Source organism: Phymastichus coffea, unplaced genomic scaffold (assembly GCF_024137745.1).
Source record: "Phymastichus coffea isolate CEN01 unplaced genomic scaffold, Cenicafe_Pcof_1.1 PCOF00076, whole genome shotgun sequence".
Taxonomy (NCBI): Eukaryota; Metazoa; Arthropoda; class Insecta; order Hymenoptera; family Eulophidae; genus Phymastichus; species Phymastichus coffea.
In genome coordinates this window covers 566262-592162 of record NW_026706887.1, presented here as the reverse complement: position 1 = coordinate 592162, position 25901 = coordinate 566262, and the positions used below count along the sequence as shown (strand labels likewise).

The following is a 25901-nucleotide window of genomic DNA, read 5'->3' as shown; positions in this document are numbered from 1 at the left end:
TATATATACATATATATGTATAGACTAAAATTAATTATTAGTAACAAATTTGTCTGGTAATCGTGTTTGTCTATAATTTGTTTGTTTTGTGTTCAACAATATTTACATATAATTGGAACGACGTTCAGTTAGTCGGCTATATATACAGTTAATTAGGTTGTTCAAAATTGAATAATCATATACACGGACCAATCGATGGTATATACGTACACGACAGACGTAGATTAACACCGATAAGAAAATTAGGTTTGCGGTAATAAGTGTGTGTCACACTTAATTCACACAATGTATATGTAGTATCTGTTGCAATGATAATTACGACGAATCGATGCGACGCATACATGGATACAGCAGGACGTCAAGAGTTATTCAATCCTTTGATCGTTTGTTTAATTTATTTTACCGCGCGCGCATAACTTGCACAAAATACTTTCGATGTCAAAGAATGCCGTTGTTAAATACATATATACGAAACGTTCATATGTATAATAGAAAACTACCGTCGATCATCCACGGACCCATGAAAATGTAGGCGTCTAAAGGGAGACCTGACTTAAGTACATTTGTTACATATTTCTTATCCATGGTTTTTATACAATATACTTTCTAAGTGACGGAGTGATTATTGAAAAATATCGATGACAATGACGATAATGTTATTGGAAGTTTTACACATAACTCAAGGCGGAGCTTGTTCAGTGACGCATACTACTAAAAAGTCAAAGCACTTTATTCGCTTTCAGCTGTATCAAGCAACATATCCTATGGTCGTTTATGTCTTTATTTGCTAGTGAGTGCCATATTTTTATATGATATACAATCTAGACTTGAGTTTATACATTGAAAAAATTCTCCATTAATCGTATGCTACTTGTTGCTTTTATCTGTCATCTCACATAAGAATTGTTAATGTATATAGATCAATAAGCAGGCACTATTTGAAGCTCCATCACTTTTGATACGCATACGCTAATTCTCAGTCATTCGTCTAGCATTTGCAAATGCTCGTGTAGTTTTATCCGCTTTGCTCCCTTCATCGTTAATTTTACTTGAGCTTTTAAGCTTTTTTTCAAAGTTTCATTCGATTTATAGTTCGAGCCGTTGAGCTTCATCATTCGGATTTAGTCGATCATTTTACCTTTTAATCATTTTCTTTCAAATCAAAGTTTCTCGTTGACGCATTTTTCGTTATTTATTATTCGTACATTGCGCAACCATTGTAAGCAAATTTTTTTTTACAATCTCTTCTCAGTTTTTTCTCAGCGTCAGCGTAGCAGTTATAGGGAAGAAATATTATGATCGTTTTGATCAAACTTCTATGAAATATTGTAAATGGCAAACATTTTGTAAGTATAATGAGGGTGAGTGCGTCTGCGTGGGCGCATGTGTGTATGTGTACGTGTAAAAGCATTTGCGTACATCTTTGCGTGAAACTGACAAGTGTCAAGCTTGCAAAATATTCTTTTCAACGAGAGCGTTACAACTCACGCACACTCGCGAGCCATATGAATATTCAATCTTATGCTCTGTTCATGGACAATGTATAAAAATCTCTGTTTTGAACAATTGCAATGTTAGAAGCTCACCATCTAATTAGCTTTACACGTTCTTTCAAGCACATATTTTCTTTTAATTTTTCAACGCTACTTTTCAGATTATTATAAAGATAATTTAGAATTGTACCCACCTACTGCATTAAAAACAACATTTTATTGTATATTTCGAGAATTGCAAATAACTAACACATCTTAAATATTTTTATGTACCGTGTAAATGTCTCGGAAGTATTTATTTAGGCGTAAATATTTTCCAATAATTTTCTTTAATCAAGTATCAAAGTTTGATTCCATTTGGTTTGGTTTTCATATCGAAATATTTCTATTTCAAAGTCTGAAAGGGAATTTCGATTCGTTATTTCAAATAACGTCTATAATTATTGTTGAATTGACAAAAATAGCACATCTACTCAGGCATTCAAAAGAATGTTCTTGTAAAGGCTTTTTAAAATTGGAAAACTTATTAATTATTTAAAGAAGTAAATATTTGGTTACAGTACACCCTGTAAACTTGCCATTTTATCCTCTAAATGTATAATGTACACTATTTGATAGAGAAAGTCAAGAACTCGAAAGTTGTACAATAGTAAACAAAAGGACAAAGCCAGATGTTGCTAATTTGCTACTTCCTTAAATATCATTATACTGTTATCGTTTTTTTTTTAATTATCCGAAGTTTTAATGAAAATGACGATGTGAAATTGACGACGATAAGCAGTTACAATGTTTTGTTACACCCCTACAAATAAGAAATTAATTTCGTTTTTTTTTATTCTTATAGATTAATTTTTTCACACCAGTCTAAAAATCTAAAGTTTTCGTCTGCAATTGAAACGGAAAATTTTCGCTTTCGCCGCGGAAATAAAAAATATCATAGATATATACAGTCTACTAAAATATGACTAATCTTTAGCATGTATTTACCGTGCCCTGCCAATTCTTTACTGTTTTTACATAGCTTTTCAAATAGCTTTATTTTTTAAGTTATTTCTTGTCAAAGATTTACATGATTTTCGCAACGTATAGAACATAATTAGTTATACATATCTTGTTGACGTATTTATATTTTTATAAAACAATTTTATTTGCGTGATTATATGTTTTATATAGCGACATTTGTTTGTACGAAGTTATATTCGTATAATCTCTTAGAATATTATTGTGAAACTGCGAGGTGTTTATCATTGGAAACATTATTTTCCTGAAGCTCTAGTCGTAGTTTTATTTTATAATTCATATTTTTGATTTGGTTCCAATTGAGATGGTTTGCTTTTATCAATGAGCTGCAGGTGCAAAAATAGAAAGCAATGATTTCAATATACATTGAAAATTTGTTGTGCACTTGATGCACGTCGTCTACCTGGGTATCTACTGGTCTATAAAAAAATTTGTATAAATTTGTTGGTACTGAGTATACCATAGTTTAACAAAAAAAGTAATCTACTAGCTATTATGTACAAAGTATACGTGACGTGTATTTATAGTGTTTAGTACACCTATATCGACAAATGGTCATTTATTTGTTATAGACACGGTAATTTATACACTGAAAGAATGGTAAAGGGATGATTAAATGAGGAATAACTGAAAAAAGTAAGTGATTTGTTTTTACGAATGCGTTAGATGAAGATTTGTAAAGTAAACGGTGATGTACATTTTCAAGTTGGTCTTACAAATTGATTTGAAATTGGAAGAGATGTCAATCGATCTGTTTATTTTACATTTATATGAAGTTTTATTGGACGTCATTCCATAGAACCTTACAAAATTCTAAAATTAGTCACTTTGTCTCTCGATAACATAATGCTAATTGATCCCACAATAAAGAAAAAGCCATCGTTTCGCGCGATGAAAGAAGAAAAGAAACTTGCAGAGAATGGATTTAATGGTTATTTACTGTCTGACAGTCGATGCTAATGAAAAATCAGGCTCCTTGCTCGTCGTCTCGTTCCTTACTGTTGCGAAGGAATCGTCGCGATTTGGCCCGCCTCTGCGATTCATAATCGTCGAATTGCACGCGTAGTGTCGAGAGAAAATGTCGATAGCAGTGATCTCGCGCCTTTCGGAAATACGAATATTTAAAGATTAGCAGTGCGAACGTTGTTTTCGAGGATATACCGCGAGTGCGGCAAGTGCTCTGATCGTGTCATTTGGAAGCTGCACTGCTCATCCGTGAACTAAATGGAAATGGAAAATGAGAAAGTTGCCGAGGAATGGCATGCGTCAGATCGTTAGAACGGTATCGGACTCGCGCGTAAGCTGTCGCGAGAGTAAGGGCATGTAAGACGCGTACGCACCTTTGCACGGAGGAGACGCAGGCTATTTGCAACGACGACCCGATCCTGTCGAGACAGTCGGCGTTTCGCGGATGTGGCGCATATCGGAACTTGGACGTTATGCGGATTGGTCGCCTATAAATAGATCCGGCTGGCGTAAGCCGAGTGGCGGGAATCCGAGTTGGTTACTGCGTGACATATCCGTGCGCGGAGAGATAGAGAAGGTGGCGACGATCGATCGCAGAGTTCGCTCGGGTTTGTCCTCTTTTTCGTTCTCGGCCGATTGGTCGCGGAGCGAGGCGTCGCGCAAGTAGGCCGGCCGCGCTATCGGCGCGATTGCCGAGAGAAAGAAGACCACCGAGAGCGCTCTCGGGCCACTCTGGCGAGCCATTGTTTCGGAGAGACGGCCGAGAGAAAGAGAAGTAGTCCCCTCTCGAGAGCGGCCCGCAGTTCGGCCCTCGCTCCAGGTCGGCTGCCCGGCTGCCCGCCGGAGCGTGCCGAGAGCAGCGCCACGAGAGGACGCGGCGACGGAGCGGGGCAAGGGTGAAGGGCGTCCGCGCTGTCGTGCTAGCGCTCCGACTATAGCACCAATCGATACGAGAGACCAGAGCGCGCAGACCCGCCGCAGCGCGCCGAGATAATATCAATATCGATTGACGCTAGACTCGGCACCGCTGCCGCGACCTGCCGCGAAGATCCGCCAGCTCCCCGAGTTCCCACTTCCGCGTGGTCCCACTTCCGCGGCGTCGACCGTGTCCGACGGCGTGCGCTCCGGACTCCGAAAGCGGCAAAGAACGGCAAAGGAAGGGAAGGAGTAGGCGAGTCGGTATTCCGTTTTCCTTTAACATTATGCATCGACCAAACTCTAGCTCGCGTGCTCGCGTTCGTGCGGCAAACGCAGTCTCTCCGTCGCTCGAGCCGCTGCTGTGTCTTTCGAGAGCTGAATTTATACTGGATTGTGCAAAACTTGAGCGACTCCCCATCGATATTCAGCGAGCTGCGATTGCTAACCAGCGTGTACTACATCGCTAGCATTTGCTTCAGTGAAAATCTAATCGTTCGCTTGTCGCGGTAATGGGCTAGCACGAGTACATCCTTATTATTATTACTTCGCGCTTTGGTCAGTTTTTAAGCTTCTTTTTTCCGCAAACTTCCTCTTCGCAATCTCGCTTCATCAATGTTTAGCATATTTGCTAATCTTTACAAATTTCATCTCCATTGCTACCACGTCAGCCCTATATAGTCATCCTCCCACAGTCTTGTTCATTTCGTTCAGGCATTTTCATAATGTAGCAGCCCAATAACATACATAGCGAGGTCAACAAATGATCCAGTACGAGATACTTTCCTCTGCTTTCCGTTGTTTTTCCTCGTCTGCGATGCTCGCAACTGTCGCAGCTCGATTATTCCCTATCCGTGCCGTGCAGAAGCGCGGAGCTTACGTAAACTATGAATGTCTGCGCGCGGCGCGCGAGTAAGTATATATTCGTCCAAATGTAGCGGGTAAAACAGTGATAAGCTTATTTTCTCCTTTGTACACGCTCAGACCTTTACGCTTTCTAAACGGAATTCTACTTGTTATTTTTGTACATCAGGAACATTTTGTCGACGTATCCATTTCAAGAATTTCATTATTCTTCGAGATCGGCTTTCTTATCCGACTGCTGTCTATACTTATTTCTCTAACGTTCCGGCAATCAGTTTACAAAATATCTTGATTTTACCTTTGTTCTATTTAATTTTTTTTTTTTCTTGTGAAATTATATTAATTGGTCGTATTGGTTGCTTGCTTGAGAGCGAAAAATGCCTGTCCATATAGCGTATGTGTAAACAACCAAGTGGAAATGTATGTTGATAATTATTATCAATGAAAGCACGCATTTTTAATTTTTTTTATTTTTTTATTTTTCGGAGAAAAAATCTTCAAAATTTTATCTGCTACGAGTTTAATTATTCTTTCATTTTTATCTTGAGGCTCGAGAGCATTGGAATCGGCACGCGTTCTTGCTCGTCGTAAGTCTTAAGAATGTATTTACTTTTGTTATTTATTGAATGAATCGAAGTGACTGAGTCTACAAAAAAGATAATATCGGTATAGGAAGGAGGTGGAAAAATGTTTGTTGGATCGGTTCGAGCAGGACCGAGATGAAGCGTAAGTGTGCGAGTGATCGCTCAAGGTGGTGATGGCGCGCCCGAGACATGACCGCGCGCGTATTTATTTGGTTGAGGAGCGCGCAAGTTAGAGCGTGCCAATTGCCGCATGATGCATGTATACGTAATCGACAATATAAAAGGTTTTAGTTAGCGCGACTCATCGTTATTGATTTCATTTGCCGTCCGTCCGCCGCCGCCGCCGCCGCCGTCGTCGTCGTCGACAGACGAATATCTGCGACGCGAAGAATGGTTCTATCGGCTTTGGCACGTCTCCAAATTAAATTCGGATTGGGAGTCATAATTTCGCGGGCGTGATTGGTTCTTTCTGCTGGCGTAACACGTTGGCGTGCACTGCTAATGAGATTAGGCGAGCGATCACTTTTCTCGGGTAATACATTCCCTTGACGCCTTGACGCCTTGACGCCGCATGGATAAGCTCCTTCTCGCTGCAAGGATTTGAATGTATTCAAGCGCAAACTAGATATCGCGCACTCGCACGCCGCACACCTTCGCGTGCGTTCTCGTTTGGCTTGCCAATTAACGTACCTGATTAAATTCTGCTTATAAAAATAACTGCTGCTCGCAAAGGAACACAGTACAGTCTGTAGAATGGGTGGTCAGGTGTATCTACGTCGATTAGTAGTCGGCAGAACGCGCACGCGAACGGAATGATCGGTCGACGAAACAAGCGGACAGCAGACGGTTGCTCTGCTGGTGTCGTCGAGCGGTCAATCCATCGTCCACGTACGGAGCAGAGAGTGTCCCGCAACGTTCACAAGATAGATTAGCTACCGACGAGACGTGGAATCATTAATGCTGCGGCAAAATCAAGGGAGAAAAGCTTCAACCGTATGGACTGGTCGACTGGCGGACGTGCAGAGCGACTATCGGCAGTGTGTCACAGAGTTTGTGTGTGTGTGTGTGTGTGTGTGCATACGACTCCACGTACATGATGCGTACACGTACGTATGCAAACGCGAGCGGCGCGGTGTATATACTATATTATTACATGTACATGCACTGGTCGGAGCTTGCGCGAGCTCGCAGTTCTATCTGTTCATTTTCGTATAGGCAATAAAAGTCAGCTAGAGATTCGCACATGGGGGCGTAGCTCCGGGCGGCGGAGCCATGTTGCCGCCGTGGCGTCCGTGTCCGTTTAGCTATCGCAACTGCAGCACGATTCTGCCAGACAGTAGCAAGAGCGCGTGTCACTTAGCTGCCGCCGCAGCCTCGCCAAAGCAGCTGGGCAGCCGCGTCCACGGTCAGATGTGTCTGGACTGCTGCTGCTGCTGCTGCTGCTGCTGCTGCTGCTGTTGCTGCTGTTGAGTCTGGGAGCCACTGGCGCCGGGCGCCGCCTGGCTGGCGTCACCGGCGCTCGTGGAGAACAGCAGCCGCCGGTTGAACTCGCGCATCTCGTAGTTGTTGTTGCCGTTGCTCTTCTGCGCGGCCGTTGTCGTCGCGGCCGTGGCGTGGTGCTGGGCCGGCGGCGTAGACTCCTCGAGGATAAGGGCGCAGTGGCTGTTGGTGTCGCTGTCCGCCCCTCCGTCCTGCAGGCTGTTGCCCAGCAGCGGGTGCTTGCTGCTCTCGTCTCCCGGCACGTACAGCGACGTCGCACCTGCAATGCCAGCCGCGTTCTCGTTATGCAACCCCGTCTACTAGCTTTTTATTTGCCCACTTCGATCCGCCAACCACTACTCCCGGCCCTCTCAATCGAAACTTGGTTAAATAGTCATTGCCTCGACGGCGAATTTTATTGCTTGTTTTTCTCGCGTTCTCTCTCTCTCTCTCTCTCTCTCTCTCTCTCTCTCTCTCTCTCTCTCTCTCTCTCTCTCTCTCTCTCTCTCTCTCTCTCTCTCTCTCTCTCTCTCTCTCTCTCTCTCTCTCTCTCTCTGCCCGAGTAAAAATCCATCGACTGGATCCGTCCGCGGCAATGAAATTGCTCTCGAATCAATAGTGGAAACTGCTAATAGAATGACATTGCCGCGAAATATTGCGATTATTACTGTGCAAGTTTCGCAACAAGAGCGCGTTTAATAAATGAGCTTGAGAGATGGCGCGCGCGGCATTGGAATTCCAGCAAAAGTCTACAGGGCAAACAAACAAACGAGCAAACAAATGTCGTTCAGTAGTTGCACAACGAAAGTCAAAGAGAACGGTGTATGATTTGGCATGTATGTCGGCCAATGTAAGCCAGCTCGCTGCCGGCGTGCGCGGATTGCTGGCATTTCCAGCAATAATATTGATAGGGCGTTTCGATCGAAGGCTCGATGTAAAGTCGTTGGATCGTCAAGGCGAACGAACGAACGAACGAAGGCAGTGGGGCGTGAAACGTCCGCACGCGCCGAGCGACGCAAGAGATGCAAGAGAACCGAAGAGGGCCGGGAGGTGCAGCGCTGGCGGCTCGGAGGGCCGTCGCGCGACCGACCGCTAGCGCTGGCCTGGGCGCTGACGACGGGCAGCGTGGTGCGCCTGGCGACGTTGCCGTTGTTGAGCGACAGCTCGACCAGCTGCTGCGCCTGCGCCGCGCCGGCGCTCGGGGCCGGCGCCAGCTGCTGTGCCGGACCCAGGCCCAACGACTGGATGAACGGCACCATCGAGGCCGGCGGCTCGCGCATCAGCCGGATCTTCTGCACCATCTCGCGGATCTCGTAGCGCAGGATGCCCAGGAAGCACAGCTTGGTGAAGGCTATCACGCAGAAGCCCAGCACGAACAGCAGGTCGGCCGTCTGGCGCAGCCAGTCCAGCAGCGGCGCCTCGCAGCCCCTGGTCGCGGGCTTCTGGCAGGTCTCCGGGCCGCCGGCGCCGGTGGCGTTGGCCCGCTGGCCGGCCTGCTCCTCGCCGGCGCCCGGCGTCGAGCCGTTGCCGCCCGCGGCCCAGCCGTCGAGGCTGAGGCTCGCCGGCGCCGGCTCCGCCGCCGGGCAGCAGCTCTCCGGCCAGAACTTGTCGAAGTCCAGCGGCCCCGTCACGCCGCAGCACTGGTACTGGCGCTGCAGCTGGTCCCACTGCTCGCTGAACCTCGTGTCCTTGGCGTACTCCACCTGTGCGATCGAAAACCAGCCGGCCTTGTTAGCCGGTTTCGGCATCACCGCCCCTACCCCCGCCCCGTCGCCTCTCCACTGCGCTACCCCTCCTCGCCTTCGCCCTCGCTTTTGTTGCATTTCAGTCCGCACGAGAACCCACTGATTTCGCTTTTCACTTTTTTATCCTGCCGATTGTCGCGATGATAATGAAGCTTCGCGTTCTTCATTTCAGAGCAATATTCTTTTCAAGTGAGAGTAAGCTTAAAACTTCCCGAAGCATTTTATTCTCGAGCGCCCGAGTTTGCTCTTGCGCAATCATAATAACTGCAAAGTACCTTCAGTTACTCGGCTTTAATTTCAATTTCAAACAGTGACATATCTCTTTCATTGCCAGCGTTTGCAGTTTGTTTACTCAAAGGAACGTCAGATTATAAAATGGTGACGAAATGGCTCCTCTCCGTTTAAAATGTATTTTTCATCAATTTTCCAAACATTTTATTACGTTCAATTACTCTAATAACGATGTTGATTTATATGTATTGACGATAGAGCAGCTTGCAGTCAATGAAAAAGTTAACACCGTGACTTTCGATATTTTTTACCGTGCAATCTGCTTTCCAACGTTTTTCAACTGTTATGGGGCAGTTTAGTATTTTACTCCAATTTTTCTCTATATTTATAGGCATACTACGTGTCGAACGCGTTCGTAATTCAACCAACGGGTATCAATTTAATCTTAAGTGTAAAGTCGCTGCTGTCACAATATTTTATAAGTTTCTTTTTTATTCAATGTGAAAAACTTTTAAATGTAAGTATTTTATCTAGGAAGTAATAAATTAATTTTTTCATTTATTTGTTGTGACAATAGAAAATAATTACATTAGGCTAAGAGCAGCCGTCCGTTAGAGCTTTCAGCTGAAAATATCAATTTGAAAAACGGATTTTCCTTGACTCCAGAGGATTATTATGTTCAGTTGTAGATTATTGCGTCACTTTATTCAATTTTTCAAAAGGGCATTACTTGATTCATATTAACTGCAATAAGATATTTAATTTCATGAATTTTAAGACTATCAACATTTTAGTGTCTCGTTTTAAACGAAGTTCACTACTTCATTAAGTTGCATTATTCATTAACTTTCTTTTTAATATTTTAAAAACATGGCGTTTTTCAATATTACAATAAAAAACATTTATATAAAAGTCAAAATAGGACATTAATTATAAGCGGATTATTCAATAATTACTAAGAAAGTCTCAGAAATCGATCTCGAGTAAGGCAATCGTGAGATACTAGTAATTTGTAATTGAATTCATTTTTTGGAGATAAAGATACACACACACACACACACACATATATATATATATATTGAATTAAGAAGAAATTGAATTAAAATTAGGGTTAAGCTGATTCGGTCTTCTGGATAAGCCTGACTGAGAAAAATCAATGGATTTGTAATATTCAGTCAAGCTTCATTAATCGTTCGTGGCGAAGCGAGCGGCTGTCATGCCATTTCTGTACATTCAGCGCATTCAGACTCGGCGTTATAACTTATCATTGTCCGTATCTAAATTATAGGCATCTTATCCGTGGCATCATCACAGAAGTACAAGCGATATTTAGTTATTAACACTGCTATAATCCTTTACCTTGGCACCATTCGAACATTTTTTAATCGCGTCACACGGAGTGGCTCTAATCATTACGTGCATCTGATGACACAGTTTCATCAATTCGACCGCGCGAAAACTCATGTTTTCTAACCGTGTAAAATTGTATATCGAACGAACTGGTTAAAGAAAGAACTTTTTGGCCTATTTCGTGAAAATTGCGACGCCTCAACGAGATGCAAATGACAAAGACGCTCCAGAGTCCAGCTTTTCCACGCGAAGCTTCATCGCGAGACTGGCGTCGCGCGCGATCGTCGCAACCCTCGACCGAAGCCGAGTCGCGAGCGTCCGGAAGAAGCGAGCGCGGCGGGCACGCACCTGGAGCCTGATGCGCAGGCTGGGCCTGAGCTCGTCGCGCATCCGGTTGAAGCGGAAGACCCAGGCGACGCCGAGCACCGCGTCGCCGGCGAGCAGCGCGAACAGGATGACCCAGTAGGCGTTGAGCAGGCGCACGCTGAGCCGGCGCGCGGCCACGCAGCCGAGCAGCTGCACGAGGCCCAGCTGCACGGCGAAGGCCAGGTAGGCGTAGAGCGCGCTCGGGTCATGGGCCCGCGGCACGCCCGGCACCAGGTAGCGGCGCAGGTCGCCCGAGAAGAAGAGCGTGTGCGAGACCGCGGCCGCGAAGCCCAGCGCGCTGCACAGCAGCACCAGGTTGCAGGCGTAGATCCAGAGCCGGTAGTAGCGCATCGCGAGGCCCCCGGCCGCGGGGCTCTGCTGCTGCGGCTGCTGGCCCGCAGCCGCCGCCGCCGCCGCCGCCGCCCCGGCCGCCGCCCCGACCCCGGGCCCGGCCCCGGTCGCGGACTTGGGCCCGGCGCCGCCGCCAGCGCCGCCGCAGCCGCCCGCCCCGGCGCAGGCCGCGGCTGCAAGCGCGAGCGACAGGTGAGCCGCGCGAGCGGTGGGCCCGGCCGAGGCCGAGCGCCCACCTACCTGATCCGCAGGCGGCGGCGCGCCCGCCGGCGGCCGCGTGCTTGCGCGCGCCCTTGTCGGCCGCCTGGCCGCTGCTCAGCCCGCCGCTGCTGTAGTCCTCGTAGCCGCTGCTCTCGCGCTCCAGCGGCTCCGCGTGCTCCTGGATGTCCAGCAGGATGAGGAACGGCGGCTCGGCGCTGCTCTGCGCGTGCTCGGCTGTCTTCTGGCTGTGCGTCAACTGCGGGGTGGCCGAACGTTGCAGCAGCATCACCGTCATGCTACCGGGGCTCCCTGGGCACTCGCCGCGCGTTACTCCGATGCCTCCTTGCCTCGCCTCGCCTCGCCTCGCCTCGCCGCTACCCGCGCCGCATCCTCCCGCGCCTCAGCTGCGCAGCATAGCCTGCAACCGAGCAACGCCTCCGTCAGTCGACGCCTGCTCCTGGGAGTTTTCTCCTCGCAACTCCCGACCCTCCTTCGCATTTCTAATTTGTCTTTCCTCCTTTTCGAGCGCCTATTGCCCTCGGCTCCTCGAGTTTCAATAGAAAACCATCGCTTAAATAATAATTAGACCCCACTTTAAAGAAGCAATTCATCCGAAAAGTTGTATATCTAATAACCGTAAATAACGGCATGTTATAACCAGGAAACAATATACGCATAAATACTCGCTAAACTACGCGGCTCTAACTTTTTTCAAGTTTTTTATGCACGGCGATTATTACCGGTGGTACAATAGTAGGCAGTCGGCCGATCGAAAAGCCGTCGGGAGACAAGATTTAAAGTCACGGTAACTGCCACTGCAAACCTGAAAGTACCGTTAAAGTAAACGCTCGAACCTTTCTTTCTTTCTTTGTAACAATCAAGGCAAAATAATGATTGCAAAGAATTTTTTAACTTTTCTTAACCTGTTAACCGAGCGGGACGTATAAATACGTCAAAAGTAAACAATATCGGGTACGGGTAGGAGATATGCATACGTCCTCGATATTTATATTGCGCCCTGGAACAGGTGGGACGTATATTTTAGTACTACTATGGTAATACGTTATTCATACACGTCTTAGTGGAAAAGAACGCGCCCGTTATATGTTGCGTAATTAGAAAGGGATTTCCCCGGTTAACAGGTTAATATACCTGTAAACAACTTTTCAATTGATCTCGAATCGGAGAAATGCCTTTGTAAAAGCATAAACTGTTTACCAAAAAATTCTTCCCATCATATGTTACGAAGCGTTATCGATTAAATTTAAAAAAATTTCCAATTATAGTCCGACTATATATGTAATAACAGTTTATTTTATGCTGATCGAAGGCCGTCTTTCAATTCTTTCTCACTTGTTGTTTGTGTAACAATAAAATAAATGGATGACAAGTTACTTATATGTCCTCTACGAAGCAAATCTAGGAATTACATTTATGTACAGAAAGCATGGAATTGAAAAATACTCAAGCTTTCGTGCAACTTGAATTAAAAAGCGTGATGTTGCTAACCGCGATGCATACCTGTGGATTTTACTTTTAAAATATGCAACTGAAGCTTATGCCAGCTTGTCTACGTTTGTCTTTGCTGCGCGTGGCCTCGTTCGCTTAATTCATTTTTAACATTCTACGGTTAATCAAATAACCGAAGCAAGAGCTCCATTGATTGTTGTCTATTGACAATGATTATTTAAGATTTAGCTGCGTCGTGTTGTCAATTAATAATAAAATACCTTTAGCGAAAAAACTAAATAACAAAGAAAATTTATGCATACGGTTATCAAGCTTACATTTGTCAAGAAACTTTTAGGGCTTTTCTTACTTAAGTTGGAAAGTTTTTGGAAGATAGACTGAGATCATAAATGGAGAATATGTACCGAAATGTATGTAGGGTATGAAGCTCGTAGGGAAGAAAAAGGAGGGAAGAGCGGGGCTATAAAAATAAGAAATAGTCCGGTTGCTCTGGAACAGAGAAAGAATGGGAAAGTGGTAGCCGTATGACGGTGAATTCGGAACTTTAATGATGCACACACGAAGGGCTTTTACGCAAGACTGAAAATAGAATAAAGACAGGCCGTAACAAAGCCGGTCTTGGGCTCTTTAGCACATTCATAACCACGTGAAAAAAAAGCAAAGTCCCACACCTCGGGAACTTTCACTCGGCCTTTTTTCCTTGTCGCTTTGAGTACGTGCATGCAAAAGCCCGCGTGGCATGCTCTTTTTTGCGCCGCGCGCTTCCGTTCCCTTTGTTCCTCGAACGCCTTGCTTACGGCCGTGGGTGTTTAAAATGCATACAGTACGTCACACTGATTGCTATCTGAATTTAAAAACAAATTGAAATGAAGGCTCCTTGTGCTGTCGAGCTCTTTTTTCACTGGCGCCTTTTATTTTACTCGGTGAAACATTGCGCACCATTGCTTCAACAGTGACAAGGCTACCTTGCTTTTCGCCTGCCTGACTTAACATTGTCCGATACTACTGATAAGTCTCATTTTCGCTCAACGCCATTTACTTTGCAGCTGCATCATCCTTTTAATTCATTCTATTCGTTCACATGAGAATCATTCATTACTGAAAGTTATCTAGCTGCCTTTCGTTTTCCAACCTAATTCATATTTTGATTTTATTAACACGCACGGATACCCACTACAAGATAATACATAAGAACAGGCCTATAGTAAATTAACAAAAATTAACAATTCATTACTTGCATCATGTGAAATGTACGAAGCCTTGTTTTTAATTAAAAGAGCTCTTATTATTAATGTGTTGGCGACATTTCCAGTCACGTACAACTCATCAATTTCTAGGATCTCCTCCCTACCTCATCCCTCTACACCGTGGTATACGGATCTCTTTTCAAAGTCAATTAACATGATAATGGTAAATTAAAAATAAAATGATAATTATAATTCAGTAAAAAATCTAAATAAATACTAATCGGGTTATAAATATCGAAGACGAAAGTTTGCGAAATAAAACTACTGGGACCATAAGAAGACGGGCTTTGAAGAAGAGAAAACACTGTTAAAATTAAGATGCTGCAAGACGTGTAAAGAGAGAAAAGCAACGAAAGCCACACGTAATTTATTGAGTGTGTGGCAGCGACGAAGAAAACATTGAACACTTTTGGCACTGCCAAAATATAACTACATGATGATACGACTACATACTAAAAGCACGAAGATTAGACGAGCTGAAACGAGAGAGCATCAGCTGAAAATTAATGCGAAATAGTACACGTTCTTAATAATGATAGGTCAAAGGAATTCTTTAAAAACGTTTTAATAATAAATTAAGAAGTTTAAAGAATCAACATGCATTTTATTGGGAATCTACGATAGCATTATTTTTGAAGTTGTATCCGTTTATTTAAAGTGAACGTGAAACTGAAGACGAGGTGAGATAAATTTGAGACGATCGTCGATTATGTAACGACTAAATTGGAGAGATTTGTCGTAAAGGGTAGGAAATAATCTTAAAAGAGCACACAAATTGTCGAGCATATATAGGTTACTTAACGCTTTCATTAGACTCGCGCGCGCGCGCAAGGATTTTCACGCGGCGTTTAATTTAGGTTACGACTACATTTACGGCTTTTATAAGTTTACCTTAAGAAACGATTCTCCTTAAATTTTAACGTTCGCGGAGGTCGCTAGAGCGTACCGGCTCGAGGAGCAGCAGATTCCTGCGAGATAGCTTGTCGCAAGCGAGAGCCTGATGGATGAACAGTCGAGCAGCAGTCCGAACCTATGGCTGCATTGAACATCGAAGGGCTCGTGCTGGAGCTGAAGATAACGAGTGGAATATCTGGCACGAATTCGGGAGTTCCAGGAGCAGGAATTACGACTGTTGACTCGGCTGAAAGCGCGTTCAAATGAGTGATTGTCAGCGCGCGAATGGGCTTGCAGTCGTTAGAACGTGCAAGTTTCATTGTGCTTGGTGAATTCCATGGGCCCAGCGAGACGCCAGACAACGAAAGCCAACGAACTCCAGTGACTCTATTCTGGATCTTTTCCCTTCTGCTTCCTTTATTTCCTCCTCCGTCTGGGGAGAAAGGGCGCGGAAGAGCGCGCCATTGGTATTTCATTGGACTTTGGTTGAGAAAAATGACTGTTAGTCGAGCGACGCCAGGAGAAGAAGACAAACGAGGAGGCTGGCTTATCATTTGTCGGGAAGTATCGGAGAACTGGAAAACAAGGCTCTATTGATTCTCCAGTAACGGCGCTGTTTCCGAGGGAGACCTCGTTATAGTTATTCCATTGGAGAAGCGAGGCTGAAACGAACAGAACGGAAAAAAAGGTGAAGCCTGACGAAGCGTTTGGCAAAGTCGGCAGCGCTGCTATTAAGCTCTGTGCGCAGGCAGCAGTCGGCCGTGCATAACGTCACTCGACGATACCAGCTGCCATTCGAAAAGGGTCAAGTTGATTGTTCGCGGAGGCTGGCAGCCAGTGTTTGCGCTGCGAAGCGCATTCGAGCAGCGGCGAGATTCACTTGATCGTTCAGTGGGTTTGCTCGCTGATATAAGAGCGCCCTGCGCTATTTGCTCGGCACACTCGATCGATCCGATAGAGCACAGACACGCTCTCACAGGACAGAGCGAAAGAGCGAGAGGGGAGAAACAGCCCCCGGCCGAACAGTCGACACTGCGCTCGAGTTACGATTATAGGTTATAGTCGCGCGCGCGCGTTTATTAATATCTTGACTGATAGGCCTATTTCCGGGCCACGTATCTTTGCCCCCCGAAACCTACATGGATGTTAGTTCTTATATATAGCTCCTTAGGTATTATCGATTACGTGACATAAATACGGGCTTTCTTGTCGCAGCTTTGCAAATGGATGTTTTTATCGAGCAGAGTATGCCGCCGAGTGCTACGCGAAAGTGTCATTCCACCGCGGGAGCCGGATCTGTGCGCACGGTCGTGTGTTCTGGGCGGCGTCGCTTAATTTCTTCAAAGGCGGACAGCGCCGAGTGGCGTTACGGCTTACGAGTGCGCACGTCCACTCGAGCACGTGTGGCTCGATAAGTAAACGAGGTAACGCGATGAAGAAAGCCCGCAAAGGGAAGCTTACTGCTTTCCGCGCGGTTGCTGCTACATCGACTGTGCAAGGGCCTCGCATTCGCGAACTTAACCTCGTTAGCGATTCTCAGTGATCTCCCAATGTCTTTTTTCCCGTGGCACGATCGCGGCACACGCACGCGGACAACGGCTCCGTGGCGTTGGCCTTGTTCCTAGTTCGTGAATCCATTGCAGGATGCTCACGGTTTTTGTTGCGCGCCTCGAGCACATTGCCTCGGAAGACGAAAGAGGCTGCCAGCTGGCTACAGAATGGACGAAAATTTCTGTGCAAACTCCCTTTCACAGGGGAGCCCCGCGGTAAAAACAGAGAGGGAGAGGGAAGCTCGCTGCCGACTAGTAAGCAAAGTAAGCAAACCAAGCGAAGCGCGCCTAAGAGTCAAAGGCTGCTTAGCCGCGCAGATCCGATCATCGCGCGACTGCGATGATCATCGACTCGCGGCAATTTGCAAGACAGCTATGTCGTTAGCCTTCAATTTCCAAGATCGATCAATTATCTGAAAGCTAGTCCCGCTTTGATTCTCGCTACGTTGCGATAAGTATCGATCGCAAATGCGCGATACGCGTCAATTGACGCAAGCCCGCCAATTTAAATTATTGCCACGATCATTCTGCTTGATTCGTTGGCTTGAATCGCGCGTGCCTGCCGTCGTTCACCGCGCAAAGCTCCAGTAAAACTCATATATCGCGCTCTTTCATTACTCTAACTTTTATCAGAGAGCGTGCACGCAAGCAAAATTGTCTTGGAAAGTTGCTGCAAAGCGCGCCTGCTACAGACGGCTGCGCAATACTGAAAAATGCTTGCGCTATTCCCTCTAACAAGTCTTGAATATTTTAACGTCCGGCGCGTTAACGCTCGCGTCAAAGTTTCAGCGTCGTTCGCTCAATCGTTCGGAGCAAAGCTTGGCTTTGAATGCCATGAGTTTTCAAATCTAAATGTAAAAACTCTATTGATCGTTGGCCAACGTAAAATAGTCGCTTCGACAGATTTTAAGCGTCTAATGGAAATGAATTAAGGGGAACGCCCATCCGAAGCTCCACGTACAGGTAGACCGCCGCTCAAAGCTCTTCCGAGTAGAGCTTTAATAAAGCAGGTCCACTTCCTTGCACGAGCGCCAGTCACTCCACGCTCGACGCTATCGCATCAATCTACCTCCATCTTCCGCCTCCTTCCCACCCACCTTACCACCTTACCCACCGGGACTGTCGTCCTTTACTTTGCGCGCATCTATTTCTTCCCATCTCGCTCTCTTTTTATCTTGTCTTCTCGCTTCTACAGCCTCGCGTCCAATATCCAACTTGCGCGAAGCGACCTTTAATGTCCAGAGCTCTGCCGGCGCATCAATCTCCTAGCCACCATAAGAGCAACATGCGCTTCAGCGGAAAACAGATAGCGATGAGCAGATAACAAGGAAAATATCACTCAACTTCAAAAACCAATGGTAACGTTGAGCGAGAAGAAAGCGCGGAATAAGCCCGGAAATTTCGTGAAAAGCTTTCACTGCTTTCGGTCTCGTTTCGTTTGGATTCCGAGAGATTTCATCGATAATCCTCGGCGTAAGCTTTCACGCAAAAGAAAAAAAAAATACTCAACCATCAGAGCGGCCGACGAACGATTTCGAGGACACTTCAAAGCTGTCTTTTCCGAGTGCGTTTTTTCAGCTCTACTAACGCCGAGCAGCCTCTTTGATTTGAAGGACAATACCAAAGATTTTCTCTCGCAATTCATCGTTTTCTCCAATCTCGACGGATATTTCAAAAGTGAGTTTGCCATTAGAGATTCGTTCTTTCAAAAGATTTTTATGAAAAATAAGCTCTTGCGCTTTCAAAAGTTAACGATTGTTTGAAACGCTTCCGTTTCAAATAATGGAATGATTCAATGTTTTAGATTTCATTTGTTCCTTTTAGTATCGAAAAATTAATCGACGAACTACAGATTTAATTTATGAAAATAAACAGTCTCCAAAAAGATTCAATATAACAACATTATAATAAAGATTATCTTACCGGCAATTGTTCAGGCTGAGCAAACATTGAAACAAGCCATAACGAGTATATCTGAAGTATCGTAGATTTGAGTTGGGCCAATAATGCGTTATTCACAATTAAAGACAATAACATGAAAATTACGAGGGCGAGAATGAAAAATGGTTTGACTACCATCCTAAACCCAATAGAAAATCATTCTATGTTTGGGCTTATATCGTTTAGAAAGGCTATTTTCGGGTGTCGTGAACATTTTTCAAATAAAAGATATAGCCGTACCCACGATGTTTTGGCCCTACATAGGACTTGACGAAGGCACTAATATTGATAAATTGAAAGCGCAGAAGAACGTTGAACTTTATAAATGACCAATGAATACCAATGAATAATCAAGCTATTATATTTGTAGATGGTATTGACTATTCTTATCGAAAGCGTTTGCAAAGAGACGTACTTCAACCCAGCAAATAGTACAGATAAAATAGACAAAGAGAATTCAACAGAATGTATTGAAATATGACGGAAGAATAAAATTCAACGGTGCATTCGAATGTTACAAGAGTAGTGCCTCGATGCTTAGGTTCCAAGTAAAGCACAATGAAAAAAGAGGGAAGTTCGTGACTTGACAGCGAGCTATATATAGTAACCAACATAAAATCGGAGATTTTGTCGGCCGGCAAGACAATAAAGTCGTTTTATATTTGGCCAGCGGCAGAAGTGCGAGAAGCAAAAAATCGCAGAATTGCAAATGAGCAGAGATTAGGTGGGCAAGGAGGGAGGAATCGGATAACGGAGTCGAGAGAGAAACGGGTACGCGCTGTCCCGCGGCCTCGACGTTCGCAGGCAGGATCACGCCAACGCGTTAAAAGTCTCGAAAGTTTGTTCGTCTGCCGAGGTTGCCGATGACGCAATGGCAGACCCGGCCCGCCCGACGCGTGATCGCGAACAGCTTCGGTTGCCGTTATCGGGGCGCTTGCTCTTCTTTTTCCGCGGCAACAGCCCTTCCCTGCGGAGCGACGCCCTCGAGACGGTAAAACACCCGCGGGCCGCGCGCGTCGACATAGCCTGATGGCCTTCGCCTGTTCACGTGCACACACCTCTCTTTGCGGCTGCGCGCGCACCTTCATTTACATCTAAATACCCCTTGCCCAAGTGTCGTCCACTTGTCGGCAATTTCGCGTGGGCGAGTCGGACAAGGGGAAGCGAAACCAAAATCGCACGTTCGCGCGAGTGCGACGACGAGAGCGCGCACACCTTTCGGTTCAGACCTCCGGACCTCTCGTGCATTTGCCCAACAAGTGCACTATTGCAGCTTCGCGCAAACTACACGCCACCCACGCGAATACCTTTGGAGTTTCTCGTCGACCGCGATTGCAGCGAGTAAACGCGTCACCGTTGCGTTGTCTTTTCTCGCGAAGCAGCTACTGCTAACTCGTTTGCCTGTACGTTTACCTGCTTAGATAGCTGTTTAATAATGAACGCGTAACGCAACCAATGTACTCACAGCTGACAAGCTGTAGCAAATAACGAGGAGTCGTGTATGTCGAGGAGTCGTCATGTCGAGACCGCAAGCTTGCAAAGGACTCGTGAAACTGGGTACCTTTACTCTGATCCGTGCAGTGCTACCGACTCGGTTCTCAATGGGCACGGACATGGACGAAGATTGGATAGCGAAGAGCGAATCGGATTGCATTAACGGCTGTGTCAAGTGGAGCTTAATGTAGCTTGATTTCATCGGAAAACGGAGAGAAAAAGAGAGAGAGAGAGAGAGAGAGAGAGAGAGAGAGAGAGAGAGAGAGAGAGAGAGAGAGAGAGACAAATCTCGGTGGAGATTTTGCGTGGAATCGCGGATCACCGGTTGATTAGCGCGCGTGGCGCGGTACATTCGGCGATCCGCGGAGCGCAGGCGAGGTACTCGCGCAGCCGCACGAAAGGCAGCGGCAAAGCGATTGATACTCGACAAGGGAGGATAAATTGGAGGCCACGCGAGAGCGGAGAGCGGAGAGCGGCGGGCTGGAGCTTGCGGGCGAGACGATGCTCGCGAATGCGGCGCGCGACGCAAACGCGGACGGACAGCCGGCGCCTACGCAGCGCTGACGAAGCGGAGGCGGCGAGGGAACGAGGTCGGCCGAGCGGTAGCCGGGCGACGCATCGGGCGCCCGAGAGCCGCGCCGCTGTGCCGTGTCGCTGGGCCGGCCGCCGCGCGAGCCCTGGTCATCTCGCGCTGGACCGCGCGGCTGGCGTGCCGACGCCGGGCGCGCGCAACCATTCGGCCGGGCGATCGATCGGCCGGGCCGCAGGCGACGTCGCCGAGATTCGAGCGCGGTGGGCCACGGAGAGGCACACGCAGAGAGCTACGAGCGTCGGCCGGCGCGCTACTCCGAGGCTACTTTGCGCCCCCTCTGATCGATCGCGCGCTCAGCCCCGCCCCGACTCGCGCGCGCCGAGCCTTGCACATTCGTGCAGCAGACTGGCGCTGTCGACGAGAGGGACGCGCAGCCAGTCGCCCTGTCGCCCTGTCGCCCTGTCGCCCTGTCGCCCGCGCACTTCGAGTACGTCGCTCGATGCTCGTTCGATCGAGCCACGCGGGGCCGATCGCGGCCAGCCCTCGCCCACTCCGGACTAGGCTCTCCGCCCGGCTGCTCGAGCCGCGATCGCCGCGGATAGACGGATAGACTCGTTCGTCGAGGCGCTTGATGAGGCTCGACTCGAACGAGCTCTTTGACGACGGGAGATTACGAGCCATGTCATTCGTAATTCATGGAACGATACGGCCGCTTTACGAGATACTCAGCCCGGAGAGCGGCAGCCTAGAGTGCTTTCCCGCGGCGATCAGCGACGGCCCGTGCGCCCGAGCGACTCTTCGTAAAATATGTAAAATATGGCTTTGACGACAGGCAAGAGCCGCGCGCGCGCGCGCTAATGATCCAACGAGGCCACGGCGATAGGCCGCGCGTAACTCTGCAGATCAATCGGCTGTCCCCGCGATTGCCTCGCTCGCCGGTGGCCTTCTGCTCTGCAGGCGAAGACGATCGCGCGCGGACCGAGCAGCCGCGGAAGCAGCGTCTCTCGCGGAAGTCGTGGGGGTGCGACTACGCCGACGTAGCTGGATCGGCGGCAGCTCCTCCAACCTCCGTCGAGCCTTGCTGCTCCCGTTGGCCCTTCCGCCCGATCAGCTGGCCGCGCAAGGCCCAACGGGCGACCGACCGGATCCCACCGGGGTCCCCGCTGCAGCCCCAACCGAACCAATCGCGAGGTACGCGCGCGCGCCTAATACGCGCGTGCTCTCGTTTCGCGTGTCCGTACCCGCGCGGCCGAGCTGGCCCATTGCCGCGCTGCTCGAGCTGATTACCGCCGCTGACGCCGCTGCCCTGTGCGAGTTTTGCCGCTGAAAGCTGCTTTCTTTATCCGATTATCGACCGCATGCAAGCTTTCAGCTCGATATAATGTTAACAGCGGCGAGTGCCCGCCGCCTCGGCAATGACGGAGCCGTCTGGCCGTGCCGACGAGCGTTCGCCTCGGGCACTCGTAGCGGTCTATTTGTGTATTTTGCGGTATCGGCAGCAGTCGGCAGAGGAGGCCAGTCTGCTTCTGCGATGCGCCGGAATGCACGAGCGCAGATCGACAATGGAACGACGACCACCGCGCGCGAGGTGCATCGGGCGAGAGGGCTCGCTAAAAATACCGACTCGCCTCCCGTTCGCTCGGCTGCGTTTATCAATCTTTCGAATCTATCGCTTCGGCGCCCGCTGTGCACTCGACCGAACTCGCCGCTCTTGTCCCGCAGCTTCGGCCGGAGAGCTGCTGCGAATTCGACAAACGGACTGCACGCCCCTGTGCGACTCCTCGCAAATGTAACCGGGCAGCTAGTCGAGGTCGGACCACGACGATCGAGCACCTTGCGCTGGAACGAGGCTGGCACTGGCAGTCATTGTCCGGAGCTAACGAAGCCGAGCCCCTCGTGGAGCTAAATAATAACCTGGCGAGAGTTGTACGATGCCGCGTTAATGAGAGCCGCATCGGAGTAAGCGAATTAATTGCCTCGAAAGCAGAACAATGCAGGTGCAGGCTACGCAGTAATGACCACCATTGTGCAGAGCGTAGACTGGGCCAGGCGGATGACTCGCCACCGTTACTAAGATAATGCGAGCGGAAGCGAAGAAGGCTGGCACAACGGCGAGCGGCTGAGAAGGGAAGGAAAAGAGGGCTTTTGGCTGGCAGCCGCGCTGCACGGCGAACGATCGACCTTTCGCCTGGGAGGCGGAGAAGAGCGGCCGCGAAAAGCGCGCGCCCGGACGGCTGCCGACGGAGCAGACAGCGGCTCGCGAGCGCCGCGGAAGAAGGGCTAAAAAGTGGCGTAGCTCTCGCGGGGGCCGCGACGAAGGAGGACGGCGGGGAGGGAGGCCGGGCGCACCGTTACGCAACCCGACCTTCCCGCCGCGCGCACCGCGGAATCCACACTCGACGTCGTCGTCCGCCGCGGTCGCCGATGACCCAACGCGAGCGCGCGCCCCCCGGCTCCCCGCGCCGCTCGCCCGGTCAGCGATTGGCGACGCGCCGGCGGCGGCTGGCGGCTCCGGCGCCCACGTGAGATCGAGCTGCCTGCCGCGGCAGGTGGACAGCGACGGGAGGCTGGCTGGCTGGCTGACTGGCTGGCGCAGCCGTAGGCCCGGAAATACCAACCTTGAGCGAGGGCGGCGCCTTGGTCCTCGCTGCGCTGCGTCACCGTCTGCCGGGGCGCGAAGCGATCAGTCGCACTTTGTCGATGCACTCGCGGTCAATCCAAAGCTGCTCGCTACTCGAGCACTGGGCGATCACGATGAACCGATACGGCTGCCGACGTTCCGCCGCTGCATGCCGTCATCCGGGGCTTCGCCGACGCGAGAGCGAAGGCAGCAAAGACGTAGTCGGAGATCGGGCCGGAAAAAGGGAGAGAGAGAGAGAGAGAGAGAGAGAGAGAGAGAGAGAGAGAGAGAGAGAGAGAGAGAGAGAGAGAGAGAGAGAGAGAGAGAGAGAGAGAAGAGAGCGCGAGGAACAGACGGACGAGAGGAGGCGGAGAACGACGGAGGACGGCAGAGGAGAGAAGAGAGCAGAGAGAGAGAGAGAGAGAAGGGGGCTGTGGGTGTCACGTCACGTCGATCATGTTGGCGGAGCCGCCGTGAGCTGGGAGAGGGCAGCGAGTGCGCGGCCAAGACTCGCTGGGGCAGCGGAGACACGAGAAGACGCACTCGGCGGCGCGGATGCTGCGGCTGCGGCTTCGGCTGCGCGGGACGGGGCCGAGCATCGCCCCAGCAGGGCTACTGGTCAGCGGCGTGCCATCGAGCTCGCTGCCTCGGGGCCTCTGGGCCTCGACCTCGAGCTGTCGCTGCTTCCGCGCTCGAGCGCTGGGCTTGGCTGCTGTGCTGGCTCGGCGCTGTTGCTGGCGCTGCTGCTGCTGCTGCTGCTGCTGCTGTTGCTGCTAGCCCAGTGGCCGCGAGCCGACGACTGCCTGCGTGCGAGCGACGCAAGCCGCGGCCAGAGCGCCTGCGCCGCGCCGCCACGCGACACGACCCTCCGACGTCCCGGCTCCGTCGCGTGCCCGCCTGCCCGCCCGCCCGCTCGCCTTCGCCGCGCGAGACCGAGCGAGAGCTTCGTGCCGACTCCGGCCACTGCTCGGTGTCGCACGTCCCGGCACCGGGTCCGCGCCGATTCGCTGCGCCTCGCGCCCACTCGGCCCGCTACGCTTCCGTCCTCCCTCGGCTCGCTCGTCTCACTCGTCTCTTGCCGCCGGACGCCTGCGTTTCGCGCTGCCTTTCGCGCTCCACGCAAAATCCTTCCGATTTGCTTTCCTTCGCGCCCGCAACCAACGCCGAATACGCTTCTGCCGTCGAGTTAAAAATATCACGCGAACGACATTCCGCTTCGTTTGTCACCCCGACTGTCTATTTTGTTTTCCGACCGAGCAACTTATTTTGCTTTTCATGCGCCAACTGCTGTAGCCACGAAACATTCCGCAACTTTTATATCGATGATTTACTGCAAACTGTTGAAAGGCAATCCCATCATAAGACCAAAACTTTTCCTCCCCGTACGTCTAGTTAAACAAAGTTTGCAGACTTGTAAACAACTTTTATTGATTAGGCTCGTTCAGCTCAGGTACTCCGATGATCATTTGGCAGCGTGCTAAAGCAAACAGCTGTGCTTGCGGCAACTTTAGAACAAAATATACCAAAGATAAACGCGATCGTGTTATGCTGTCTTTCCACTGTAATACCAAAGAATAATACGAAAAAAACTTTGAAGGATGTTCAAAACTCTACTTCATTTAGAAAAGCATGTACCGAAATATCCGGGAGCACAACAATCTGTATTTTTTCACCAAAGTGGATGTTTATGGCTTTCCAGTCACATTACACCTACACTCATGCTACTGACCTACAAAGTAACGTATTTTTACTGAATCGCTTCATCCTGCAATTTTGAAGAACACTTTTGAACAAAACAATTGTAACTCTTGTTTTACTCGTATTTTAATATGTCTTTTTCGAATCGACTAACTTTATGCGATAAATGTTTCAAATCAATGCAAGTTCAGAAGTACTTAAAAGTTACAATATTTACTTAATTCCGAAAAGAGCTTTTTTATTTGTTGTTTTTTCTCGTAATTGGGTAGACCTCGTGAAAGCCTGTATATCATCTTGAATTATTTCAATAACTTGAGTCGTATTCGTTATACAAAAGTTGTTGCTAGTAATATGGAAACACAACATATTTGCAATTAATATTGACCACGTATTAGATAAACTTAGATTTAGCCCAGATCCGCGGGAATACCGAAAACTGCTTATATTTATATTATGCTAACTGATAATAATTCTTACAGTTAATTTGTTGTCGAGTCGAACTAAAAATATTTTCTGATAAACATTTCTTTTTAAATATAGCCATGTACGCAAAACATCAACAGATGCAAATTTAAAGAAATATCCTAAGACGCTGTAATTTCACGCAAAAGCGATCTTTCTTTGCGTGAATAAATCAAAAAGGCATATGCCCCGCTTTATCGGAAACTAATAGGCGCTTCAACGTATAATAAATGAGAAATGTACGTATCGGGAGCCAAAAATTACCGCGATAAATTTTGCGACGGGAAGCGTTCGATACAAAAATAATATATGAACAAACTGGTGCTGCTCGACCGATATTTATGTATATATATTTGTCTTCTGGAATTTTTCACGAGTCACCGCAAGCTTAAAGTCGTGCACTTCGTTGCCGGAAATGGCCCGTCGGA

General features: G+C 48.4%; 2 protein-coding genes across 5 annotated transcripts in view; one reads left to right on the top strand and one right to left on the bottom strand.

The window, feature by feature from the left end:
• Positions 1-25901, top strand: part of LOC131668322 (uncharacterized) — a 38644-nt gene that overhangs the window by 2733 nt on the left and 10010 nt on the right. The window lies entirely within an intron of this gene.
• LOC131668323 (uncharacterized) lies at positions 76-24260 on the bottom strand. Of its 4 annotated transcripts, none has more exons than XR_009302257.1 (6): positions 23312-24260; positions 11605-11983; positions 10996-11537; positions 8412-9024; positions 6533-7601; positions 76-6432 (listed from the first exon to the last, which is right to left on the bottom strand). XR_009302257.1 is itself a non-coding variant. In XM_058942394.1 (6 exons), the coding sequence occupies exons 3-6, from the start codon at positions 11858-11860 to the stop codon at positions 7249-7251; spliced, it is 1764 nt and encodes a 587-aa protein (XP_058798377.1). In that variant the 5' UTR covers positions 11861-11983; positions 15174-15838; positions 23312-24260; the 3' UTR covers positions 76-7248. The 4 variants fall into 4 exon arrangements, 3 of the variants coding, with proteins under 3 accessions (XP_058798377.1, XP_058798379.1, XP_058798376.1); XM_058942394.1 differs by adding an exon at positions 15174-15838 and having other exon boundaries at positions 76-7601; XM_058942396.1 differs by having other exon boundaries at positions 76-7601; positions 10996-11394; positions 11455-11537.